The sequence below is a fragment of the Somniosus microcephalus genome, chromosome 6 (genome assembly GCF_052327205.1).
Source record: "Somniosus microcephalus isolate GS21.2 chromosome 6, FLI_Smic_1.0, whole genome shotgun sequence".
NCBI classification, from domain to species: Eukaryota; Metazoa; Chordata; class Chondrichthyes; order Squaliformes; family Somniosidae; genus Somniosus; species Somniosus microcephalus.
In genome coordinates, this window is record NC_140992.1 from 81,336,296 (window position 1) to 81,350,364 (window position 14,069).

General features: G+C 40.9%; 1 protein-coding gene across 3 annotated transcripts in view; it reads right to left on the minus strand.

The window, feature by feature from the left end:
* mfsd1 (major facilitator superfamily domain containing 1) overlaps window positions 1-14,069 on the minus strand; it is a 47,794-nt gene that overhangs the window by 19,299 nt on the left and 14,426 nt on the right. For all 3 annotated transcript variants that reach the window (XM_085990429.1, XM_085990431.1, XM_085990430.1), the window contains exons 6-10: window positions 13,553-13,661; window positions 10,512-10,614; window positions 8,678-8,776; window positions 5,655-5,766; window positions 190-246 (exon numbers count right to left, since the gene is read on the minus strand). In XM_085990429.1, coding sequence (XP_085846555.1) covers window positions 190-246; window positions 5,655-5,766; window positions 8,678-8,776; window positions 10,512-10,614; window positions 13,553-13,661 — 480 coding nt within the window. The remainder of the gene's footprint in view (window positions 1-189; window positions 247-5,654; window positions 5,767-8,677; window positions 8,777-10,511; window positions 10,615-13,552; window positions 13,662-14,069) is intronic.

The following is a 14,069-nucleotide window of genomic DNA, read 5'->3' on the forward strand; positions in this document are numbered from 1 at the left end:
ATAAAATTAGGATTTAGTAATTCAAGTGCAAGCATGCAATTATTGAATTGCATTTCTTTAAACAGACACTGTAAACTTTTGCTGAAGTACTTTATCCATTATTAACTCTCAACAGCTCTAGAATAGCTTATTTTATTGACCAGTAAATCAAGATTCATCAGGTCCAGCTGCTGGCCATAAATTAATTACCTGTTGATTAAACTGGCTTCTTTCAGAGAAAAGTTGAATTTTTCAATGAAGAATACTCTGTATGAATAAAAAAAACACTTGGTCATACACATATTTCAAGAAATATAGGCACATTGTGGATGCATGGAAATTGAATTCTAATGGTCCACATGGCAAGGTTCTAGTCTATCTTGGGGTGGGGAGGGGGGCTAAGGGGGAAGAGAGGGAAGAAGTTATACAAATTCTATAAATCTGGTTGACAAGAGTAAAATTGTTCTGGATTCATGGACCTAGTGTTCAAATTTTGTCCAGAGGCAAACGTTTTCTATCAGAACTTAAAGAGTGAAGTAACAGGAATTTAGATAGTATCAATACAATTCTCTACAGACATTACTGCATGGATCAAACAGTCTTCAAATGGAGCATGACAAAGGGTTCGACCCGAAACGTTGACTCTATTTTCTCTCCACGGATGTTGCCTGGCCTGCTGAGTTTTTCCAGCATTTTCTGTTGTTATTTCGGATTTTCAGCATCTGCAGTATTTTGCTATCATTCAACTGTAGCATAATGCACTGGTCAAACCATATTCAAATGAAGTCAGAATACACAGTAACGAGAATGTTACATGACATTCGAATGGGTGTTATCTATAGCTTGGAACTGAACCACTGTCAGGCCAAATTATAACAACAATATGAACTGGCTTTTAATCGTACCATTTTACACCTCAAAAGTACAGCACATGGCCTCAGTGTGTACGCTCATTCGTTCCTGCTCCATGTCATTGTAGGGATTGCTAACCAGGCAAATCCTAGATACCTTCCTCAATTGTGTGCACAATATAGTTTGGGATTTTTTCTGTCTCTCTGGGATTAGTACACAATACAGGTAGACTATCCCTTATCCGAAAACCTTGGGACCAGCTATGTTTCGGAATTCGGAATTTTTCGGATTTCAGAACGGATGAAATGGACAAGAGGCAGGCGGAGTCAAACATCGCGGGGGGGAAAGTCGGACATCGGGGGGGGAAAGTCGGACATCGGGGGGGGGGGGAAAGTCGGACATCGGGGGGGGGGAAGTCGGACATCGGGGGGGGGGGAAAGTCGGACATCGGGGGGGGAAAGTCGGACATCGGGGGGGAAAGTCGGACATCGGGGGGGAAAGTCGGACATCGGGGGGGGGGAAAGTCGGACATCGGGGGGGGGAAAGTCGGACATCGGGGGGGGGAAAGTCGGACATCGGGGGGGGAAAGTCGGACATCGGGGGGGGAAAGTCGGACATCGGGGGGGGGAAAGTCGGACATCGGGGGGGGGAAAGTCGGACATCGGGGGGGGGAAAGTCGGACATCGGGGGGGGGAAAGTCGGACATCGGGGGGGGGAAAGTCGGACATCGGGGGGGGGAAAGTCGGACATCGGGGGGGGGAAAGTCGGACATCGGGGGGGGGGAAAGTCGGACATCGGGGGGGGGGGGAAAGTCGGACATCGGGGGGGGGGGAAGTCGGACATCGGGGGGGGGGAAAGTCGGACATCGGGGGGGGGGAAAGTCGGACATCGGGGGGGGGTGAAGTCTGACATCGGGGGGGGGGAAGTCTGACATCGGGGGGGGGGAAGTCTGACATCGGGGGGGGGGAAGTCTGACATCGGGGGGGGGGAAGTCTGACATCGGGGGGGGGGGAAGTCTGACATCGGGGGGGGGAAGTCTGACATCGGGGGGGGGGGGGGAAGTCTGACATCGGGGGGGGGGGAAGTCTGACATCGGGGGGGGGGAAGTCTGACATCGGGGGGGGGGTGAAGTCGGACATGGGGGGGGAAAGTCGGACATGGGGGGGGGGGAAAGTTGGACATGGGGGGGAGGAGTCAGACATCGCGGGGGGGAAAGTCGGACATCGCGAGGGTGGGGCGAATCGGACTTCTCGGGGGTGGGGAGGGTAGGGAAGCTTGTTGAGCCTGAGGGAAACACTTCTGCTCCTCCTTGCCCACAAGCAGTGCAATAAAGGCACTTACCTCACGGTTCCAGCCCTCCGCATCTCCTTTTACCTTAAGCTTTTACACTGGAAATACTGAGAGACGCTCCACGAAAAAACTTGAGGTTTTTGGAAGTGCGGATAAGGGATAAATATCTGTACTGTATTTGACTCACTTCAAATTGTCCTAAATAAACCAATTAACATTAAACCAATAATCACCAGAGTAATGGATGAAAATCATTTAACTCCTGCTCTGTTAAGGATCGAGAAGAAAAATTATTACTTCGTTTTGCTATTTCTACACATGTAAGGAAATATGGTTATAAAGATAATCAGCACAAACAAGCACTGGTTATGAAAGTCACAACGGCACAGTATTGGTTAGCTATGCTAAACTGGCCAGTTGTCTCTCCTTCAGATGGAAACCCTCAACAGTCTTTGGTAACATACCACCACTTGGTACAGCTTCAAGATTGGAATTTGGACAATTTTCCTAAACAGTCAGCAGTGTTATGCTACTGTTAAAGGATGGAGTCTAAAAGTAGGGAAGTCTTGCTACAACTGTACAGGGCGCTGGTGAGACCACACCTGGAGTACTGCGTGCAGTTTTGGTCTCCTTATTTAAAGAGGGATATACTTGTATTGGAGGCAGTTCAGAGAAGGTTCACTCGGTTAATTCCTGAGATGAAGGGGTTGTCTTATGAAGAAAGGTTGAGCACGTTGGGCCTATGCTCATTGGAGTTTAGAAGAATGAGAGGTGATCTTATTGAAACATATAAGATTCTGAGGGGGCTTGACAGGGTAGATGCAGGGAGGATGTTTCCCCTCATAGGGAAATCTAGAACTATGGGGCACAGTTTCAGGATAAGGGGTCGCCCATTTAAAACGGAGATGAGGAGGGTCATGAATCTTTGGAATTCTCTACCCCAGAGAGCTGTGGAGGTGGAGTCATTGAATATATTCAAGGCGGAGATTGACAGATATTTGAGCTACAGGGGAGTCAAGGGTTATGGGGAGCGGGCGGGAAAGTGGCGTCGAGGCCAAGTTCAGTTCAGCCATGATCTTATTGAATGGCGGGGCAGGCTCGAGGGGCCGAATGGCCAACTCCTGCTCCTATTTCTTATGTTCTAAAGGATTAAAACATCACCTTTTGACAGGTATCAATTAGGTTAACTAATCTCGGCTTCCCCTGCAGTGATCTGGTTGTCACTGAATGGATTCTGACACATAGATAATGCCTTCAGCAAGTCATGCAGAATGTTTTACGTTCTGGTTCATCAGGAGTCGCCATCTTTCCCTTCACTGGTTAATCCTTAATGCCCTTACACTGCTATGCTAGGTTTTCTTGCTTCTATCAGAATTGATATGTATTCAGAACTGATCTCGCACAATCGGCATCTTGAGGTAATGTGCCCAAGTCTTTGCCATGAACCATTATAAATACAAAGTGCTGAAGGCTCTTGCTTTTCAGATTACCCTTCAATTAAAAATGTTTTGATCTCTCTAACAATCAGATTTCTGTAGTGCAGCAGTTCCTTTCTTTTGGCCTGGCTTTTCAAACAATCCAACTTCTCCTCTATCTTTTGTACTACAAAACTGGGGTAAAGCTGACTCTTTATACTCCAAAAGGAATGTGGCACAAGAATATCTGATTTAATTCCAACTTATCAAAAAATCTTCAGCCCTGTGGGTGACCACAGTTCTGTGAGCTCAGTTAATAATACTCCCACCTCCAAGCTCAACTCCTAGATTTCATCTTTTAGTCTAAGCTGACACTCCAATGCTGTGGTAAGGGAGTGCTGCAACGTTATGAGTAACATCTTCAGATGAGATGTTAAAAATAAGCCCAGTCTGACTCTCTGGTGATTTTGTTTGACAAAGAGGAGTTCCCCTCATGTTCTGACCAACTTTCCCCTTTTATCTACCACCAAATTAACTGGTCATTCATCTGATTACTGTTTGTCGAAACATGCCATGTGTAAAGTGGTTGCCACTTCTGATTATATAACAGTAACTGCACTTGAAAGTAATTTATTGCGTGTAAAGCACTTTGAGATAGTTTTGAGAGAAATGCCAAAACATTGGGGGCCGGATCTTGCTTAAAAAAAAGGCGTAATGTGCAAATCAGCCAGCAAGTTCAGGGGATCCTGAGATATGCTGTGAGTTGCAAATCTCCAGAACTTGCTGGTCGATTTATGGCACTCTACCATTTGCTTTGCACAAATGGCATCTCGCCCTTAACCGCCCTGTTATTTTTTAAAACTTGCTGGATTTGCTCATTAATTTTCCATTAAATCTGATAATTAACATTACACATACCTTTTTAATGACGTGATTATATTAATGCCGAGCCAATCAACCTCACTTGCACAGAAATTGAACAATTTAAACTATGGAGTCTCATTCCTTCAGGTGGTAAATTATTCTTGGCGATTTAAAAAAGACAAGTTTTAATTTTTTTCTACTTTTCCTTTTTTCTCTCTCTCTTAATCCAATCTTTCTTTCCCTCTCTATTTCTCTTTCTGTGCCTGAATTGACACTAATTCACCCTCCTTCCAAGTCATTCCTCTGTTTCTTTCTCAATCTTTAAGTATCATTGGTTAAGGAGATACACTGTTGGTCCCACCATTCACTGAAGTCCCAGATGCCCTGTTGCCCTCGCCACACCGTTATCAGCTCACACTTCCAGCAAGTTATGGCACAAAAATCTGAAAGGTGCAGAAAAAGTTTAACTAATGCATGCATGCCGTGAGATGCCCTGTTCCAGCAAGATACAGCCCTATATGAAATATTTTTTCTTTCTGTTGAGTACTATCATCTTGTCTCATGGTTTCACTTTTAGGAATGAAATTTTTAACTCTTTTTTTCTGGCCATTACAGTGATAATGATTTGCGGGCATCTTTCCTTCTCCTGTCTAACTTAACAGAAGGTTTATTTTAAATCCCATACAACAAGAAACCAGTGTTGTGACTGTTTCTTTGAAAATCAGGCATTGATCATTGGGTCTCTCTAAGGTCAGCATTCTTTTATGTATCAGTCAGTTCTACTTGTTTCTTTATTGTGTTGGGTATTTATTCTTTCAGAGCCCAAGGCTGGATAACTTCGTAATGCATTTACAACTGCCAGGTGTCCACCCCAAGTTATTGCTCCTTTTTTTTATCATGGAATTTATATTATTGTCAAGAGATCTTCCAGCTCCATTCCAATAACTGCAAATCAACATCATGATTTCTATCCCTCCTGTATTATTTTAAATAAGTCTGCATGCAAGATACTGCAATTTATGTCAAGACATCACGATCCTTCATGTTTATGCTCTCAGATTTAGCTTAAGATTTGATATAGCTCTACCTCACAAACATCAATTTTATGTACAACAGCAGGTACTGAGCTACTTGTACTTAGTCTGCCCAATGCCACATTAACACCATGCAATTAATAAAAGTGCTGCAAGGCCCCTAAATTTAAACAAACTAGCTTAGATTACACTTAAGGTTGAACAAAATAAGTGCACTCACTTTCCAAGTCCAATAAATGGGAAAATAGCCACATAATAACAAACACAGATAAGGAATATCAGCCAGAGGGATAATGGAAAATCTTTGACATCTGTCAGTTTAACAACGTCACCTAGAAAGATTTTTAAAAAACACCAATATTAGAAAGTATTGCACTGCGTCAATTTTTTAAAAATGCAGATAACTTCCAATCCATCGGTTGAAAGCTGGTAGAATTGTGGACTGCATACTGAACAAAATGTCAAAGTTGTTGAAAGGCCAATTTTTCAAGACTAACTACAGTTTGCTGCAGGATTGGTGCTGCTGCCTCTTAACCAAGTACCAGCTTTCCCCACATATTTCTAATCTATAGCAAGATTGTAGGTAGCTGTTTCATTGTCAGCTGAGGATAATATTGAAGCACCATTAAGACAGTTTTATTTTGATCAGGTCAGGGAAGCAATTTCAAGATTCTGAGAGGACATGGTATGAGCTGGCATTTGAAAAGTCCCGGTACTCTATTTTAAATTTTAGTTAACCAAACAGCACCAAAAATTGCAATTAATATAGCTTCCATACTGCATAAAACTGGGATCATTCATTAAAACAGAAAGCCCCTGATACAATACAAGACATTTGGCCATTTTCTTATTCAGATAATACTGTAACACAATAAAACAAGGCAATACAACTACCAGATATCCCTGCGTGACGTGTTATGGTTTCAGTTTGCATTCCTGCACTACAATCCTATTGATTAGGCTGCTTCTTCAGAGCTGGCAGCCTGTGGATAGCAGCCCAAAGACGAAAGGAGCTTCAAATCTCCTGTGGGAATTAAGTGAGAGAAAGTGCCTGCCAGTGGCATTGTTTCCACTTAAGTATGTATTTGGGCCAGCAGTTACAAATACAAGGCACACCAAGGTTGAACCTGCCTTGTGATCACAGCAGTTTCATACAGTAACTTTTAAAAAGCCCAATGATCTTTAGTACTGAGGCAACAAGTCAGAATTTGAGTGCAAAAATGTCAGTGCATTTTCCAGCATTTTACAAAAGTAATGAAATCCCAGGAATAAAGATGATAAAAACTAATGAAAACAAGTGTTTTCTTAACAACAATATGAAAACATATATTCCTCATGTTTAGAGAGACATGATCCAAGTTCTGGAATATATGATTTCTGGAATTTTTTTTGAAAGAAATGCTGACAATATTGGAGAAAGTTTCCCCGATAGTCATGAAAAACCTAAAAAAAGGCAACCATATTTGTACATCACTTAAAAGTGCAAACATAACACATACAAATGACCAGATGTATGGTCGAATTTCATGACTCTTAGGCAAGCAAGAAAAGATAATGGAACAGAAAGGGATTTAGATTATTAAGGAATAAAGATTTTAAGAAAGGAAAAGTACTGGTTACAAGTGAAAACCACCAAGTTACAGTCTGCCCTTATTTTACCAATGCTATCCATAGACAGGTATGTTTATGTTGAGCAGCTTCTCCATTTTGACACAATTCTGTCAGTTCGATATAGTCATTAATGTTTACCCCAAACATACAACTTTTGTTCATAAAGGACTCTAGCATGAGAAATAAAATATTCCTTTTCTTTCACAGAAAGTTACAAGCTGTCAAATTACAGTTACATCACTATTATGTCAGATTGAAGGAGGCAACGTCAATGATGGAAAATGGCACATAATCAGAAGTTCCCATATTTTGATTTAACAGAAAGGGTACAGCAGGAAACAAAGACAAAGTACAATAAAAAATATCGAGCAGTTTTATTCACTAAAAAAATGAAATACAAACAAAAGAGGTTTGTAATAAAGCAATGTCTCATAGAAAAACGTCTTAAAAGCTACGGCAAACAATCAGTTTGGATATTGCAAATTTTACTGCACAGCACTATTGACTATCCTGGGAACTGAAAGATAGGGCTAGATATCATGAGCAATATCAAATGCAACCTCAACTATGTCAAGTTTCAATTTACACCAAGATAAATAGTTAAAATTTAAAAGTTCAAACCTAGTACAGGAAACTGTGTGCTATCCGGCACCGACGGGACCAAGCTGCTGCCGTTCCCTCAACTGCCGGACACTCCAGAGCTAATGTTGAAACATACGGAGATTTTCATCTCCGTATGAATCAACAAACCCTGTTGCTTAGCAACAGCCTCTAAACAGTCGGCAAGCGTCTCTGTAGCGTCTCTAGCTGAAGCTGTTGCTTAGCTACAGACCTTGCAGAGCTTGACTGTTCAAAAAAAGCAAAGAAAAGAAACGAAAAGAATAAAAAACGGCTCCTGATTTTTGCCAGTGGCTCGAACTTGCCGGACGGTTCGCCTCCGGATAACTCAAAGTTTCCTGTAATGGTAATTTTTCCTCTCTGCAAAAACTTCAAAAAAAAAAGAAAACCTGGTAAGTAGCTCCTGCAGACCACACAGGATACGTAGATTTGTGGGTCAGATCAAATTTTCTTTGATATGACACTACATAATATGAATCCCCAAGCATAGAATAAAAGACTGCAGCAGCATTCTGCAGCACAATGACATTTTATTCACACAGCACTATGTATTGTGTGAAAGCACAAAACATTGACTTTACTACAATTTATAAAAGAGATTACCCAGTACATTTGGAATATTAAGTTGCAAAGAACTCACTGTACAATATTTAAATATCTTAGCCAAGTTCTCTGCAATTGCAAGTGCTCAGAGATCTCTCAGTTCTGGTCAACAATACAGGTGACACTATCAAATTCAGTGCTACCTGCAAACCTTGTTGACTTTCAAAATTTTAATTAAATGAAGAACTGCTATTTTTAAACAGAGTCAACACTTTGAAAGAAAAAGCATTACTTGAATGGATAAAATAAGAAAATCGGACTACAATTAATAGTTGCAAAGTACCCTGTACTCAAATGAAATTGTATTTCACTCCATCATAGCTTTTAGCTGAATTTAAAAAGTGCTCCAACTTTAATTTCAGTTACATATCTCAAAATTACTGGCGGGGGGAATAACAATTTTGAACGAACCTGTCTTTCCTTGATCTTTTTTTAAAATCCTCTTAGCTCTTTTGTCTAAGTAACCAATGGCTAATGCACACAACAAGGAGAACACACATGTTGAGGTAGCTGTAAGGAGAAAAGGTTAAACATTGATTAAGAAAATGAAACCATACACTTCAATATTCAACAGGAACATAAACAGACTGAAGAGTCCAAGAAACCAGAATACAGTATTATGATTCATTCTTCAACCACCAAATACAGATGAATTGGTCATTTCTCTCACTGTTGTTTGTGGAACTTTACTGTGCACAAAATAGCTGGTACATTTCCCTACATGACATTTGGTTGTTGAGTGGAAAATACAGGCCAGTTCCCTGGGAGAAAGTACTGCTCTTCAAATAATGCCACGGGATCTTGAACGTTCACTTGAACTGCCACAACAGGCAGATAGAGACTCTGTTTAACGCCTCATTTGAAGGTCAGTACCTCTAATGATGCAGTGATACACCTTGCGCAGGCAGCTCAAGGAGTGCACGTCAACCCAAGCACCCCACCCACCCGCCCCTTCAACCACCGTCTGCCCCACTTGTGACAGAGACTGTAGGTCCCGCATTGGACACATTTTTAATGTGGAAGCAAGTCATCCTCGGTTCCGAGGGACTGCCTAAGAGAAGATACACCACTCGGGTGCCCACCTAGACGGTTCACTAAAATTCTGAATGGAGCTTGAACTCACAACCTTTTGACTGTGAGCTGAGAGTGCTACCAACAGAGCCAAGTGACTGAAGTAGATGGTGGTATGCAATATGATAACACTGCATTTCAAATTAATTAATTGTACGTGAAACATTTTAAAATGTAGAGGTGCTAATGAACTAAATAAATCCAAGCCTTTCTCTATTTTACTGGTTTGTGAAGGATGTTGAAAAGAATAGGATCAAGTCCCACAAGAGCAAAACAAAGGATACAATTTATCAAATAGGTTTCTATTTATGGTCCAGTGAGCACAGGATTAAATGTAAATTGCCGCTATAATTTGGAAATTGATTCCCTTTTGTTAAAGTTGGCTCAAAATAAGTCATCACTGCTGTATTCCAATATCCAAATACCATGCAACATTAGAATTTCCAAGAGTATTAAATTAAATATGCAAATGAAGGAGACAGGATGAAAAAAATCTTTCTTGTCTCTTCCTAGTCTTAAAAAGGTTAAGTGTACCAGCACAAAACCAAATGAAGATCTTGTAAGCCAATGTAATCATCTATTTGCTGTTAGGACATGTGCTTATTAGTACAATTCACTTTTCTCTCTGTGGTACAGAAAAGTCATCCTTGACTTTTCTTATAATAGGTCATGATGGGCAAGCTAGTGCACTAAAAGGATGAGTTTCAATGGGCCACATGGTTTTCTCTCATTCTTGACTCTTTACTATATTCTGAAGAGGATTGTATTAGCTAAACTGGGTCGACAATACCTGAACAACCAAATGAAGACTATATTATTAGAAAGGAAAGTCACCTTTCTGATGGAAGGTTAGGGTGAAACTGTAAACCAACTCCTAAAGAGTGTTCCACCTCTAAATCACTATGCTTCCTCACAGTGACCAAACTTCCTCACAGTGACCAAACTTCCTAAGTGATCTTTGGTTGACCCTCCCATATCCAGTAGGAAATATGTTTGGACTTCTGTACCTGTTAATCAATATTGGAAGAATACCACTGGAGGAAGCTGAACTTCCAGAACTGGGATTGCAAGAGAATAAAAATACATGAAATCTGACATTAGCATCAAAGACTGTGGCCAACAGGAATTCCAGTCAAGCATGTTGGCAGCACTAAATGAAAACAAAGATACAAACCTATCATGAGACTTATGCCCAGCGTGCTGTAACCCATAGACCCCACCATCTCTGCTGCTCTGGCATAGATCCACCCCATAATGTTCATGTTCACAGTACTACCCTGTAAAAAAACAAGTAATGTGTAAACTTTACAGACTTACTCCAATGTAAGACTGATGTATGCATACAGGTTACCATGTACCTTCATATTTTTCAAATTTGTAAGTTAAAAAAAAAACTATTCTAAAACTTACATATTCAAAAGTCCCAATATCCACATTAACTTCATTTGTCACCCCAAAGATAGATTCCACTGCTTCAATTTTCTACATTTTCTCCTTCAGTGTGAAGGGAGGTTGGACACTTCTAAACAATGTCCAGTCAATGGTACTCTTAAAAACTGCACTTCTATGAATTAATTAATTTTATTAAACTTTAGGTGCTACAAAGTGTTGCACTTAAAGGAACTCTGCTTGATTAGAATTAGTGTCAAATTTGTAATTTTTTTGTGTACGCTATAGCATTAAAAAAAAAGTTGAACAAACGTATTTATATTCTTTTTTTGGGAAGGGGGGAAAGCGTTTAAGAGCTGCCCTATTTTGTCTCTCTTCCTTGGGCCATGCAGCAATAGACCTCCATCAACGTGACCAGCCATCAGGAGGTAGAATGCAAGTGCAGCCTGGGGAAAATTTTCCCTCCTTCCACTGCAGTGTAAAAGCACCAACTCAGTGACAGGGAAAATTAGGAACTCAAACCAAAGGTTGACCTAGAACACACCTGGCCACCTCTCCATCCAACTACACGAAATAGAATAAGGAGTCTCCTTGTAGTAAGTATTCCTATGCATTTCCTGGGAAGAGGTGGGTTGAGTTGGGGGTGCAGTTCACCCCTTATTCCTTTAGTGAGTCTCCCGACAGCAGATATTTTCCATGGGCTCTACAAATGCTGTTCGAACCTGCTGTTTAGAGACACATGAATAGAAACAAACGGGCTCACTGTATTTTCCTCCCCGTGAGGAAGGAAATTGGAAAATACATACTTCCGACAGTTGGTATTGATCAAATTTGCAAATGAACCCAAATTAAGAGCAGTAGAATCAGAGGAGGCAGTTCAGAAATTACAGAAAATATTTATATGGGAAAACAATAGCAGATGATATTTAATGCAGACTATCAAATAAAAAGTACTGGACACAAAAGAAAAATAGGACGCACAGCTACTCCATGAATGGTGCTCAAATAACAAAGAATGACGTTGAAAAGACCTAGGCGTCTTAGTAGAGTTGATGCTCGACATGTTCAACCAATGCAATAAACAAAATAAATAGAATGATGACCACACAGCCAAAAGAGTATAACCGAAGTCAGAAGAAGTCATGATCAAACTGTATAATGGCCAGACCACATCCTGAGCAATGTGTCCATTTCTGGTCACAGTCATATGAAGACATTCAAGCCCTGGAAGCAGTGCAAAGAGCAAGGGTTAACCTACTGTCAAAAAAGTGTGCAAGTTGTTAAGAAAGATTAGAGAAACTGGGCTTTTCAGCCTTCAAAGGAGTCATCCAAGATGTGATCTTATTGAGGTACATAAGATCGTAAACAGTATGAAAAGTTACTTTAAATTGTCAGAGTAGGACAAGGTGCCACAGGTTCATGCTAGTAAAAGGCAAATTTAGGACTGATATCAAGAAGTTGCTCTTCACACAAAGAGTGAACAATAATGGAATGGACTACCAAACAGAATAGGAGGCAAAAACCTTGGAATCTTTTAAGAACTGATTATATGGGGTTGTGGGGGGACTTGAGGATCATTCTGGATGGATAAACCAAGATAGACCAAATGGTGTTCTTCACCCGTAAATATCTTGTGTCATCTAGAATGTGTCATGTGAGGGCTCACAGGTGTGAACAGATGCCCTACTTCTTGAGAATAGTGGAACACTGTGTTCCATTACTGTACCTCCCAAAGTCATTTTATAGAATTGAGAATGTTGGCAACAGAATTGCAACTAACAATAAAACTAAACTACAACAGGTGCACAGTTTTGGTGTCCATACTTAAGAAAAGACATACTTGCTCTCGAGTCAGTACAAAGAAGGCTCACTCGGTTAATCCCGGGGATGAGGGGGTGGACATATGAGGAGAGGTTGAGTAGATTGGGACTCTACTCATTGGATTTCAGAAGAATGAGAGGCGATCTTATTGAAACATATAAGATTGTGAAGGGGCTTGATCGGGTGGATGTGGTGAGGATGTTCCCGATGATGGGTGAAACTAGAACTAGGGGGCATAATCTAATTATGCTCTAATTATGTGTTAGATTTCAGGAGATGGTTCTATTCCTGTTCCTGGCTGGGGTGGAGATCACCTTTTACAGAAGGTAAGTACTGTAGAAAATATAGGGACAGTGATCTCCTGGACGAGTTTCGATCGCCTAGATGGGTCGGAGAGGAATTTCCCAGATTTTTTTCTCCCAAATTGGCCATTGGGTTTTTTACCTCTCCCAGGAGATCACATGGGTTCAGGAGGGATGTAGAGTGATAGTAGATTTGAGGTTAGGATCAGATCAGCCATGATCTTATTGAATGGTGGAGCAGGCTCGAGGGGCCGATTGGCCTACTCCTGCTCCTATTTCTTATGTTATGTTCTTAATGCACAGTATAAGAAAAAGCTGTTTTTGTAAAACAATGTAGGATACAATTAGGCTTTTTTTAAAGTTAAATGGATACTATTGTGCCATTTTCTCCTTTCCCCCTCTCAGTCCTCATCTAGTCCTCCCTCCATTAAATCTGCCTTAATAACGGTAGAATTTTTCATAAACGTACACATTAGATTGCTTTGTACTTCATATACAGGCAAACTAGCAGAGCGTAATATTTTGCTGCAGTCCAGCTCTAGAGATGACATATCATCAAGATTAGCTCTAATGCTTTCCTATATTGCAGAGGATGATGTATAAAAATGCTGCTTATTTCCAGATATTTTAATGAGGTGAATTCAATGACAAACTTTTAGGATTTTTTGGTTGCATCTCAGGACCTAAAATGTGCTACTCGTACCAGTCTCGCCATGCTCAGTTGTAACCCAAACACCAGGTTTAGCTCTTTGCCTTTGAACCAGCTGACAGCATATGTGTTTTGTGCGACAGCAAGTGACTCCCCACCAATCCTGTAAAAGTAAAAAAGAAACATGTGATTAAGTTGCAATTACTTTAAAGCTCTATTTTACTCACAATTACCTCCAGCATCAAATTAGGCAAAGAGGGCCTTGCTGATGGCATGTTAGTAAAGGCAGTATATAACTGAGCCAGAGGAGGTGGTGATAATATATATAACATTAAAATGCATATAATTCTTAAGGGGCTTGACAGGGTAGGTGCTGAGAGTCTGGGAGTCTGGTTACCCTGGCTGGAGAGTCTAGAACTAGGGTCATAGTCTCAAGATAAAGGGTCAGCCATTTAGGATTGAGAGGAGGAGAAATTTCTTCACAGAGGGTTGTGAATCTCTGGAATTCTCTACCCCCGAGGGCTGTGGATGCTCAGACGCTGAGTATATTCAAGACTGAGACAGATGGATT